This window comes from Schistocerca gregaria, chromosome 4 (assembly GCF_023897955.1).
Source record: "Schistocerca gregaria isolate iqSchGreg1 chromosome 4, iqSchGreg1.2, whole genome shotgun sequence".
Lineage (NCBI taxonomy): Eukaryota > Metazoa > Arthropoda > Insecta > Orthoptera > Acrididae > Schistocerca > Schistocerca gregaria.
Window position 1 is genome coordinate 604,357,032 of NC_064923.1, and position 12,906 is coordinate 604,369,937.

The 12,906-nt window shown below is 40.0% G+C and overlaps 1 protein-coding gene across 2 annotated transcripts in view; it reads right to left on the reverse strand.

Annotated features, from left to right (window-relative positions):
* LOC126266865 (isoleucine--tRNA ligase, mitochondrial) overlaps positions 1-12,906 on the reverse strand; it is a 105,146-nt gene that overhangs the window by 47,575 nt on the left and 44,665 nt on the right. For both annotated transcript variants that reach the window (XM_049971487.1, XM_049971486.1), the window contains exon 4: positions 2,891-3,039. In XM_049971487.1, coding sequence (XP_049827444.1) covers positions 2,891-3,039 — 149 coding nt within the window. The remainder of the gene's footprint in view (positions 1-2,890; positions 3,040-12,906) is intronic.

Below are 12,906 nucleotides of genomic sequence, written 5' to 3' on the forward strand. Positions count from 1 at the left end.
ACTCCACAGATGGGAACTAGCACTACAACATGTCTTTAGTTCTCGCCACCTATCTGGTGTTGATTTATGTTAATTTCTTCTATCCCAGTGCCTTCTTCACTGTAACTACTCTTTGCTTCCTTCCAGTTTAGTTTTCTATGTCTTTCATTGTTTTTCCCATCTATTTTTCACTGCCCCCCTTGCACATCTGTTTCGTACAATGCACTTGTATTTACACTCTTATTAACTCACACCTGATGTTTAAGCAGTAATGTCAGTCTGCATATTATCCTGTCTTCCACCTTTAAGCTCTCAGGTTTTCAAATCTCGTCAGATGCAGTCCCCAACACTCGGTCTTTCCCTCTCATCCTGCATGGTAAGTCTCCCTTGACCCACAGCTCTGGGTGACTTTCCGAAAATCTACACCTTTTCCTACACCTCTGCAGTCCTTTTCCTTCATCCTTTCTTCCTTTCCCTTGAGCCCTTCTGCCTGAAGGAGGAGCCACTGGCTCTGAGAGCTTGCTAATTACATCCATCTTTTATGTGTGTGTTCTGTCGGCATTTGGTGAGTAGATATTTTAACTATCCAATAAAATAATTGTGTCAATAATTGATTGTTTTTGTTGTTAAGCTAACTGTGGGCATACCAAGTAGATACAATGAATGGCTAAATGCTGAACATGGTCAAGACCTGATACTTCACATAACCCAAAAAAACAACAAAGATGTAAGAAATACACAACAGCAAGGAAAGCACCAAGCAAAAGAAATTTCTATAAAAAGAAACAGCTGCCAATATCCAAAAATATAAATATTGAGAGGATATTCACGAAAAGCCACACTTGGAGCATGGCTCAGTGTGGGCCTAAAATGTGGACAAATGGCAAAGACAAATGAATGACAGAAAGCCTTAGAAATGTTGTTTACAGGAGACTGTTAGGGCAAAGTGGATCGATCAAGTTGGGGATGAAGAAGATGGCAAGAAAAAATATCAAGTAAATAACACAATGAATCACAGAGATTGAATGGTTGGGCTCTGTTATAACATGAGCTGATGCTGAAAAATGTATTTGAATGGATGGTGGAAGGAAAGACACGTATGGGCAGGGCCTATATAAGACAGATTGTTCATGCTGGTGGGATACAGCAGCTATACTGAAATGATGAGATTAGCTGGAGAACAAGAAATAAAAGTGAAGAAAGGAAATATAGTTTGAATCAATAAAAACACAAAAACAGAACAAATAATAAATAAAAACATGCCAACCCTCTACCATAATGCTAGTACAATGATATCATTTGTTACTTCAGTTTATTAGTTCTACTGCAGTCTACCTCTCCCTCTACTTTCTTCCTTCTTTTCATCTTTCTCCTCCCCTGAACATAATCCCTTGTCAGGTACAAGCTCACAGTTTATCTCAGACACCCCTCTATGAATAAAACAGACTCAGCACACATGCATTTAGATCATACAAAAATGTGATATACATGGTGTTTACAATGCAACCAAACTTAGCAAAAATAGGAGACGATAACTAAATAAGCTAGAGCGACAGCAAAAACAGTGACTTGCAATTATGCCTAAGTGGAAGAACCCACAATATTACATGCAAAACAATAGTAATACTCCAGTTAAAATAACTCTGACATTGAGATTTCAGTGAGTCGAGTGAGAGGGCCAGCTAGCAAAAGTTGAGAGTAGCATGTGTACTCGACCCTATCCTCCGTCTGCTTCTGTCCCCTTCCCTGGTCCCATTCCAGTCTCACATACACCTTTTATCCCCCCCTCCCACCAACTCACTCGGATAGTCCTGTACCTTCGTTATCTGCTTCTCACCACCACTACACCTACCCCCCTGCTCCCTCTCAAGTAAAACTCTCCCAATACTACACCTAGCAGCCCATAGAACTGTCCTGCCACATCCCCGCACACAGTTTGCACTACATACTACAGTATCGTCCCCTACCCCTAGCCTCCTATGCCATCCCCTTCCTTCCCTGCTGCTTCTGTGTCCCCAGTTCCTACTTCAGCTAAGACTGCTACTCACACCAGGGGGCCACTGCATCCAGAGATGTCAGAGTGACTGCACACACGGACACTTGTCAGTCCATCCCAGATGAAACGACAGATGCACATTAGCTACGAAGATCTAGAGCCACCACACCCTCTTTGATGTACATAGGCAAGGCAGGGATACAGCATCCAGTGCATTTCTTTTCTTCCTTCCTTCTTCTTCCCTCCTATCTTATTTTTCTTGCCTCTTTTCTTATTTTTTAAGTAGAGCTCAACATTCATTAATCAATTCTTATACTTCTGTCCATATTTTTACACGTCCAGCATAATATCTAATCAAATATGGTAATTTCATCTTTCAAATTGTATGAAACAGACAAGATGGTACTCCAGGCTTTCTACGCAACACTGGTCGCAATTATCTCTGTCACTTTTGACAACATGTAAGTTACAGGTGGTGTTTCTCAACATGTGTCACTTTCCAGTGTTAAAAGTGCAGATGTTATACTACTTAATATTACTTCATTGGATGCTGATGAGAATGTGTACTGTGCAACAATCTGATGTAACAAATCAACAGTACGACGATCATTTTCACAACGTGCCTAGCTAGCTTCACTCTTATCTAATATAGATGTAGTCTTTACGTAAAACACAAAATGCACAAATGTTGTGACAATGTGCTTATATGTCAGGTGATTTTTACGTTTTGACATGAGTTAAAGCATACCATTTCCCCTTGATAATGGCCATGCAAGCAAAACTGTAATAGTGAGAAGTTCAAATAAAGAATTTTATGGTCAAAGATGGCCATGATGTCTTTTACAAACTTTTCATGACTATGAACAACATTTACGAGAACTTAAACAATAAATTATACACTATGTAATAACATACCTTCTCAAACATATCATAAAATTTCTTAATCTGGTTTTTCACATATTTCTTGTCAAATGTGTGATAAGAATGGTCCCAATCACCCATTACTCCCCATGATTTAAAAGTTGTCTTCTGATTTGCAATAGCAGCTTCAGCAAATTTCCGTGCTGAAATGAGATAATATATACTCAAATAATGCTCTTATTGTCAGCATAAATAATTTCAGTGAATAAAGAACTTTTACTGATTTCCACAAACTATCTAGAGATGAAAAAAATTGCAAATAAAAAAATAACATGCACTATTTTCTTCTGAAAACTCAAATTCTTTCTCATATTTTCACAGCAAAATTGTACAAATTTCTTACTACATTTCTGCAGAAGTTTTGTCACTTACAAAGAGGCTGCCCTGTTTTCAGCTTCTGGCAGTGCACACAATAACGTCTGCTGGTGTTCAAAAAGTTTATCATGGAAATATACAACTTATTGTCAACAACTGAACTAATAGAACAACATCACAAAGTGACAAGCAAAACGAAATAATGCAAGATTAGTGCTTAATGCCCTACTGTCAACAAGGTCAGTAGAGATGGAGTACATGTTTGGACTGGGAAAGGGAAACAGCTGTATCTTTTGAAGCGTCCATCCCAGCATTTACCTAGATCGATTTTAGGAAATCATAGTACTGGATCTGCTTGGGACTATACTGCTCTTCATACCAGGCAAGTATTGTGGGCTGCTGGCTCTCCAGAAAGATGCAAGTAAACAGCCCACATCAATACAAGTCACTGAACTGTTTACATGCCTAGTCTCATACAGCTCGGATTGCTTATCTTCTAGCTTCACATAGCCTCCATGGTGTCCAGTGGTGCCAACCTCACCAGTAGGCAGCATGCCTATTGTGGAAGAGAGCAGGCACCACTTCCTTACACCAAATGACATGCCTCTTCAGCACCAGGTAGGTAGCCCGCCCCCTCCCTCCCTCACCCCCCTCCCCAGGTGACGTTTAGGCCAATGCAGAACCATGCTGCGGTCAGTTACCCCTCCAGGCTTCACACTGGCTGCACCAGCAGCCCACCAATCGGAGGCATTAACCTTATTGTGAGCACCTGTTGCCGATGCTATGCAGAACTGCTGTCTGCCTTTCTCAGGTGCCACATCAGACCCCACATTTTCCCATTCACCAGCGATCACCGTCATCAAGCCCTTGCCTCCGACAACTACCGACGCCCAACATCAGCAACTATCATCATCGAGCCATTGCCTCAGACATCTGCCAATGTCCAGCATTCCAGAAGTACCGTCATCCCACCAGCATTTATTGTCGTCAACCTATGACTCCAACACATGCAGAAGTCCAATATCTCTGAAGCCTGTTGTTCTCGAGGACATACTCTGAATTCCAGATTGGATCCTGCCATCAATCATCCCCGACCCCTCCTGCTCTGCCTCCTACCACTACTCACAAACCTCATTGTGTAGGCATATCACAGGCAACATCTAGGAGAGACATTACTGCTTTTAGTTTAGTTGTGTGAGCATTCATCCATGGACATTGTATCTGAATTCCCTTTCTTTTATCGATAATAAACAGTTGTTTCCACACTTGTGCACTTCACTGGTAACCCCTTGGCCTCAGACAAAACATATGGAAAACATAAATATGGATGGTCTGGTGGAGATTTGAACTGCAGTCCTCCCAAATACTAGTGCACTGTCTTACATCTACATCTGAACTTACATTCTGCAAAACACGCATGGTGTGTGGCAGAAGGTAATTAGGGTGCCAGTGTCACTTCCCCTTTACCTATCCCAGTCATAAATATTTGCGGGAAGAACAATTGCTGGTAAGCCTCCATGTGAGCTCAAAGCTCTCTGATTTGATCTTCATGGTCTTTTCATGAGACGCATGTAACAGAAGGAAATATATTGGTTGACTGTTCCAGGAACATACACTCTTTTAACAGTTAGCCATACCATGACGCAGAATGCCTCTCTTTAAGTGTGTGCGACTCCAGTTGGCTGAGCATCACTGTGACGCTCTTGCGCTTACTAAATTATCATGTAATGAAATAAGCTGTTCTTCCTTTTATCTTCTCTATTTCCTCTATCAATCCTATCTGGTATAGATCCCAGACTGATGAGCAGTACTCAAGTCTTGGTAGAATGAGTATTTTGCAATCTACCTCCTTTGCTCATAGTCTATGTTTCCAAGGATTCATACACACACACTCACACACACACACACACACACACACACACACACACAGTGAGAGAGAGAGAGATGCTTTATGGAAATAACTATTTTGAGTAATTGTTCTGCAAAAATGTAATCATACTACAATACTGAGTCTTTCTGTTTATATACATGCAATATGTTACATTTGTTTTTGTTGAAGGTCAACTGCAACTTGCTGCAACAAGTGTCAATTCTCTGAAAGTCCTCCTGCATTTTGCTACACTCCTCCAACTTTGCAACTTCTCTGTACACCATACTATTGGCAAAAAACCTCATGGATCTTTATACACAACATCATTTATCTATACATATCATGAAACGTAATGGTCCAATAAAGATCCTTGGTGTGAAATGGAAGTTACTTTTACAACTGAAGATTATTCCCCATTGAGAAAGCCACACTGCATTCTGTTTGCTAGAAATTCTTCAATTTCCTTACATAATTGGACTGACATTCCATATGCTTGTATTTTTGTTCATTAGTCAGCCTTCCAGAAGTAAAAAAAAAAAAAAAGCATCAATTTGTCCGCCTGTATCTACTACTTTCTGGTCTTGTGGGTGAACAGAGCAAGCTGGGTTTCACAAGATCTTCTTACTGCACCACCTCTCTCAATCAATAACAGGCTAAACAAGGTGAATTTTCATATTGCTAACAGTACATGGTTACCATGTGAAAAACCTTTCTATTATCAAAAACTTATTCTTAAAAAATTCAACTGATGTTCAAAGTATGTGAATGCTACTGTCATGTTCCTTTGCTACAAAAAATTTAATTTGACATGTAGCATCCAAAGTACTGAAATAATTTAGTAAGTGCGACAGACAACAAATGAATACTGGTGGGCATACTGGGTATGCAATCCCTCTCTCTTGCACTTCGTGTATTTCACCTGTTTCCCCCCATCCCCCACCCCCTACAGGGCAAGTTAAAGTTCCAAGGAGGCACAATAGTAGATAGCGTAACATGTGCTGACAACGGGTGCAATAAGGCTCCCACTAGAGCTCCCATGTACCATTAAGGCTAGAATTCGCTCTTTCTTGGTATTCAGATGTTATAAACTTGTGATCAATGACATAAATGTGGTAGGGAAGCTAGACAATCTGAAAATGGAAATGCAAAGGATCAATCTAGATACAGTAGGGGTCAGTGAAGTTAAATAGAAAGACAACAAGGATTTCTGGTCAGATGAGTATAGGGCAATATCAACAGCAGTAAGATATGGTATAACAGGAGTAGGATTCATTGTGAGTAGGCAGGTAGGGCAGAGGGTGTGTTACTGTGAACAGTTCAGTGGTAGGGTTGTTCGACAGCAAACCAACACAGACAACGATAGTCCAGGCTGCAAGCTGAAGATGAAGAGATAGAAGAGAAGGCATATGAGGATATTCAAAGGGTAACATAGTAAATAAAGGGATATGAAAATCTAGTAGTCATGGGGGACTTGAATGCAGTTGCAGGGGAAAGAGTAGAGGAAAAGGTTATATGAGAATATGGAATGGCAGAGGAGAAAGGTTAATTGAGTTCTGTAATAAACTTCAGCTAGTAATAGCGAAAACTCTGTTCAAGAATTGAGAGAGAAAGAGATACACTTGGAATAGGGGTGTTACAGGCTTAGATTACATCATGGGGAGCCAGATATTCCAAAATCAGATACTGGATTGTTTGGCATGACCAAGAGTAGATACAGACTCGGATTGAAGGAAAAACATAGGTGCAAAGAGGCTAATTATGAAGAACCCTTGGGTAACAGAAGAAATACTTCAGTTGATCGATACAAGAAGGAAGTACAAAAATGTGCAGAAAAATTCAGGAACACAGAAATACAAGTTGCTAAGGAATGAAACAAGTGGGAAGTGCAGGGAAACTAAGATGAAAGGGCTGCATGAAAAATGAAACGAAATCAAAAAAGAAATGATTGTCGGAAGGACTGACTCAGCTTATAGGAAAGTCAAAATAACCTTTGGTAAAATTAACAGCAAGGGTGGTAACATTGAGAGAGCAATGAGAATTCCACTCTTAAATGCAGAGGAGAGTGGAAAGCTGGAAAGAGTATGCTGATGGCCTCTATGAGGGAGAAGATTTGTCTGATGTGGCAGAAGAAGAAACAGGAGTCAATTTGGAAGAGATAGAAGATCCAGTGTTAGAATCAGAATTTAAGTGAGCTTTGGGGGACTTGATATAAAATAATGCAGAAGGGATAGATAACCATCCATCAGAATTTCTAAAATAATTGGGGGAAGTGGCAATCGAACAACTATTCATGTTAGTGTGTAGAATGTATGAGTCTGGCGACACAAGATCTGACTTTAAAAAAAAATATCATCCACACAGTTCCTAAGACTGCAAGAGCTGACAAGTGCAAGAATTACCGCACAATCAGCTTAACATTGCATGCATCCAAGCTGCTGACAAGAATAACATACAGAAGAATGGAAAAGAAAATTGAAGATGTGTTGGATGACTGTCAGTTTGGCTTTAGGAAAGGTAAAGGTACCAGAGAGGCAATTCAGATGTTGCAGTTGATAACAGAAGCATGACTACAGAAAAATCAAGACACATTCATAGGATTTGTTGACCTGGAAAAAAGCATTTTACAATATCATATGGTGCAAGATGTTCAAAACTTTGAGAAAAATACAGGTAAGGTACAGGAAGATATGGGTAATATCAAGAGCCAAGAGGGAATAATAAGACTGGACAACCAAGATTGAAGTGCTCAGATTAAAAAGGGTGTAAGGCAGGAAGGTAGCCTTTCACACCTATTGTTCAATCTGTACATTGAAAAAACAATGATGGAAATAAAAGAAAGGTTCATCAGTAGAAATAAAATTCACAGTGAAAGGACATCAGTGATACGATTTACTGATTACACTGGTATCCTGAATGAAAGTGAAGAAGAACTACAGGATCTGCTGAATCGGATGAACAGTGTAACAAGTACAGAATATGGATTGAGAATAACTGAAGAAAGATGAAAGTAATGAGAAGTAGCAGAAATGAGAAGAGTAAGAAGCTTAACATCAGGAATGATGATCAGAAAGTAGATTAAGTTCACGAATTCATAGGCATCAAAATAACCAATGACAGACAGAGCAAGGGGGACATCAAAAGCAGACTAGCACTGGCAAAAAGGACATTCCTGGTCAAGAGAAGTCTACTAGCATCAAACATAGGCCTTAATTTGAGGAACAAATTTCTGAGAACGTACATCTGGAGCACAGCATTGTATGGTAGTGAAACATGGACTGTGGGAAAACTAGAATAGAAGAGAATTGAAGCATGTAAGGTGTGGTGCTACAGACAAACATTGAAAATTAAGTGGACTGATAAGGCAAAGAATGAGAAGGTTCTGCACTGAATTGGAGAAGAAAGGAATATGTGGAAAACACCGACAAGGAGAAAGGACAGGATGATAGGACATCTGTTAAGACACCAGGGAATGACTTCCATGGTAGTCAAGGGAAGTAGAGGGCAAAAACTGTAGAAGACCGAGACTGAAATGCATTCAGCAAATAATTGAGGACACAGGTTGCAACAAGTGCTGCTCTGAGATGAAGAGGATGGTACAGGAGAGGAATTCATGCTGTGCTGTATCAAACCAGTCAGATGACTGAAGACTAAAAAACAAGTCAACGGCTATCCTAAATGAAAGTCTTTAGCCTGAAGATATAGAAAATATTGATGGATTGGGAAGGTTTGACCACTCAAAATTATCATGCGTTCTCTCACAAGAACAATTTCTTGGTGTAACTCAAGTGGGCAATGCTTTGCAAGACATGAAAAGCTGTGATGGGATTGATCTTATGGTGGCATAATAATACACGAGTATTGACAACCCAGTCATTGGTATAATGAATTTCTGTGATTGTGTGTTAGGCCTGTAACCAATATAATTACTACAGAGCAATGGAACTGAAAATAATCCTTAAGGGAGACCATAATCTGTGTAATGAAACAGTTCTTTGCTGAACAGCAGGATGTCATTGTCCAAAGGGCACATTATTTCTGCAGACAATCATGTTGCTATCACCATGTGTGCTGATGAACCGACTGCTTAAGAGCTGAGGTAACACTTTCATAACCCCCATCCCTCTGACCTGCTACTCTTTTCACAGTCCACACCCAGGGGTGGCTGCATGTCCAGTATCTCTTCCTCCTCCTCCCATAAAGAAATCACACTGCCCATGTTTTGTGCCAAGGAATATGTGCGGCGGCATCTCAGCTGCTCCTCCACCTGCCCACAAAGGCAGTTCACTGTGGAATATCTCCTTCTTCTGATTGTGGGTCCTCATTCCTTACTAAGGATATAACCACTATCGTGACTGTTCAGCAGTTTCCTTACTCAAATCTTAACAGATTCTTTAATGACAAGTTAAGATATCTGTGTCAGAAACTTAGGATGGTCATCATCCTTTCTGTGTAATACCAATAGGTAATGTTCCATGATTACTGGCTTGATAAGCTACTGCAATCTGGTGTACTATTGGTGTTGTCAGCAACAACCTTTAGCAGCACACACACCATCAAATATATATGTATGTCATGCCACAATGGGAGCATATCTGATTTCTGTGGCCCAAGTTAATCCAAATACAAAACCAAGCAGTGCTGTGTTTCAGCCGGTGGGTGTGAAACTATCTTAACTTATCATTTACACAGTATTCATCCGAGAATGGCTACACAGAGTGTCAAATTCGGATAGCCTTACATCCTATACCAAAGGTACAACCAGTGAAAACAGAACAAGAACCTCAGGCCATTGTGTTTATTCCATTCTGTGGCACGTTATCTGGAAAGACAGAATGAATTCTCTGGATACACTAAGTAGTTAGTTTCATGTTCCATGAATCATTTCCATAAATTATGTGGAATGAGTCATTTTACATTTACAACACAAATTATTTTGTAAATATGCTACATGCTGGTCAAGTTTTTGTTTTATTTATAATTATTAAATACAAAATTGAAACTCTTCTATGGAACTGAAGGAGTTGTCAAGGAGAAACTTTTTCAGGTTGTCTTCAAATTTTATTCTGGTCTCTGTCCGATATTTTATGTCACTGGGTAAATGATCAAATATTTTAGGTGCAGTGCTGTGCACCTGCCTTATGCAAACAAAGATCATCCTTCACAGAACCTTAACTGACCCTAACATTAGATGGTTGTCAAAAAGACACGTTTAACATCACACTTTGTCAATATACAACCAATCATTTTGGAAATGTTCCCTGAGTATGTCAAAAGGGCTATAGACTTTGGAGCCACCTCAGTATTACCATCACTGACCTGGTGCACAATAGGTTGATAGGGCAATACACATCTGATCTATCTTTCACTATAACCAAACTATGGAAAATCCAGGATGGAATAATGACAATATTTTGAAAGGCAGTCTGGCCTCAGTAGCCACAGACTGTGGTTGTGTGTGTGTGTGTGTGTGTGTGTGTGTGTGTTTCTGGAACTGTTCTGCAAACCAAGGTTTTACACTCCCTTAGCACTTACTTGCTGCAGCTTTGCTTTGAAAATGACTGGGTGTGTACCTGTAGGAGAAACTCAGGTCTCACATTGTTTTTCCGTAAGGGGATGAAATTTATCACTGCTTGCACAGGTTGAACAAACTTCACAGCATTAGAGTAAGACTGCAATGTGCACTGTCGTTTTCATTGATGTTTCATGATACAAATGTTGTTACAACATTTGCCAAAGTTGTGCATCATATTAATTCTCCTACTGCCAATCACATCAAGCAAAGATCTGGCCTAGCTCTTATTCATGGAAGAATCCATTACACTCATGACATCTGGATTTCGTTTCCAAGGGTTTTTTTTTTTTTGGCTTCATTTAATGCTTGTTTCAAAAAATTTGGCTTTTTCTTGGGATTGGCTGGACAGTGCTTTATGGTCACAATCTGACTGGGAATTTCATTATTTAACTGTTCGGCATTTGGCAAAGTTTAAACGTTTCCATGGCTCAAGAGTCTAATACTGTATATTGACATTCTATGATAAATCTCATGGTGAAAAGTTTTGATGACACAGCTTTATCCGCACTAGGGAAATGTTTGAATTTTACACCAGTGGCCAGGCACTTGGCAGTGGTTGACTTCATTAGTTCTGTTGAAAAGGCCATTTTTAAACTACATCTTGATGTTGCAGAGGAGTCTAGGAGGGAGGCATGTTGTGTATTGACTGGAGCACATCCACTCAGAGTAATATAACAGCAAAGGAGTGGACTGCTTTAAATTCACTTAAAGTTGATCCAGATATTGTTATTTTATCTACAGCCAAGGGCAATGCTATAATTGTTTTAGACAAGCAAGATTACGTTCAAAAGACACAGTGTTTGCTATCCGATTCAGAGTATTGCAGGATGGTGCTGATCCCACAAAAAGTGTTGAGAGAAAGACTAACAGTGACTCCAGAAAAGTTCCTTATTGCATAAGACTATCGAGACTCTTAACGCTTATTGTACTGTTTCTATGTTATATGGCCTTCAAAGGTCCACAAGGAATGGGTTCCCCTTAGGTCGATTGTAACATTGGTGCTCTCATGTATTGTGAAGCAAAACACCTTCTAATCTATATATGATTGAACTGAAGGAGAAGGGTGAATAAAGGGAAGGGAAGGAATTAATTAGGTCAGCTGCATTGGGACATTTTACAGAATCAATGGTGATGAGTGAAAATGTTTGCTGGTCCGGGATTCGAACCTAGGATCACTTGTTTACTAGGCAGTTGCATCAACCAATGTGCCACCCAGGACACTCTGTTTATTGCAAATGCACAGAATATCTCAGCATGTCTCATGGACGACACACATTCCCACCGAGTGCCATCTATCTGCAGTCCTTGTCCATTTCCTCAATGCTTGCCACTCTGAGAATCCTGCAGGCAATTGGATGAACTTGTGCATCCACACTGAAGAAGTTGGATCCACTGCCCATCTAGGCATATCGATTATATGAATGTGTGGTATCTGTTCTTTCGAACATGTCCAAAAGAGCAGACACCACACATTCATATAATCATGTATCTTGCGATCTGTTGAATCTAATAGTAGGTTGGTGTGAACATAACATTAAGAATGCAGGAGAGTTCTTATGCTGATTATAAGAAATGTGTTTGAATGACTCTGATACTCTAGTCACTTTTGATCTGGTCTCTCTCTCGTCACTCTCATTCCTCTGACTGATTCATTAAAGTGAAATGAGGTTAGGCTGGTGTTGAATTAACAACCCTATTTAGACATATTAACTTCCATTTACTTCTTATTCAATGGCAAGTACTATGAGCAGACAGATGGAGTTGCACTGGGAAGCTCGTTGTCACGTATAGCTGCAATTTGTTTATGGAACACTTCAAGGAACATGACTTGGAGTCAGTGGTTTTGGATCCTGCATGTTTCTTTCAGATATGTACATGATACTTTTGTTGTTTGGCCTCATGGCAGTTAGAATTTGAACATCTTTTTAGAACACCTGAATCAAGTGACCCCGATATTTGTTCCATGATGGAAGTGGAAAAGGATGCCTGCCCTCCATTTCTTGATATTTTGGTCAGAAGAAAGACTGATAGTACATTGGAGCATGCCACTTATGGGAAGCCTACTCACACCAACTTGTATCTACAGGCTGATAGTTGTCACCCTTCGGTTTAGTGTGAAGGGGTACTTCGCACCTTGGTTCACAGGACCCACATCACCTCAGGCCCTGAGAGTTTAGCCCATCTTGAGGTCACCTTTCACCAGAATGGTTAAAGCAAAAGGCAGATCCCATATGTGTTGCAATATCAACCAAG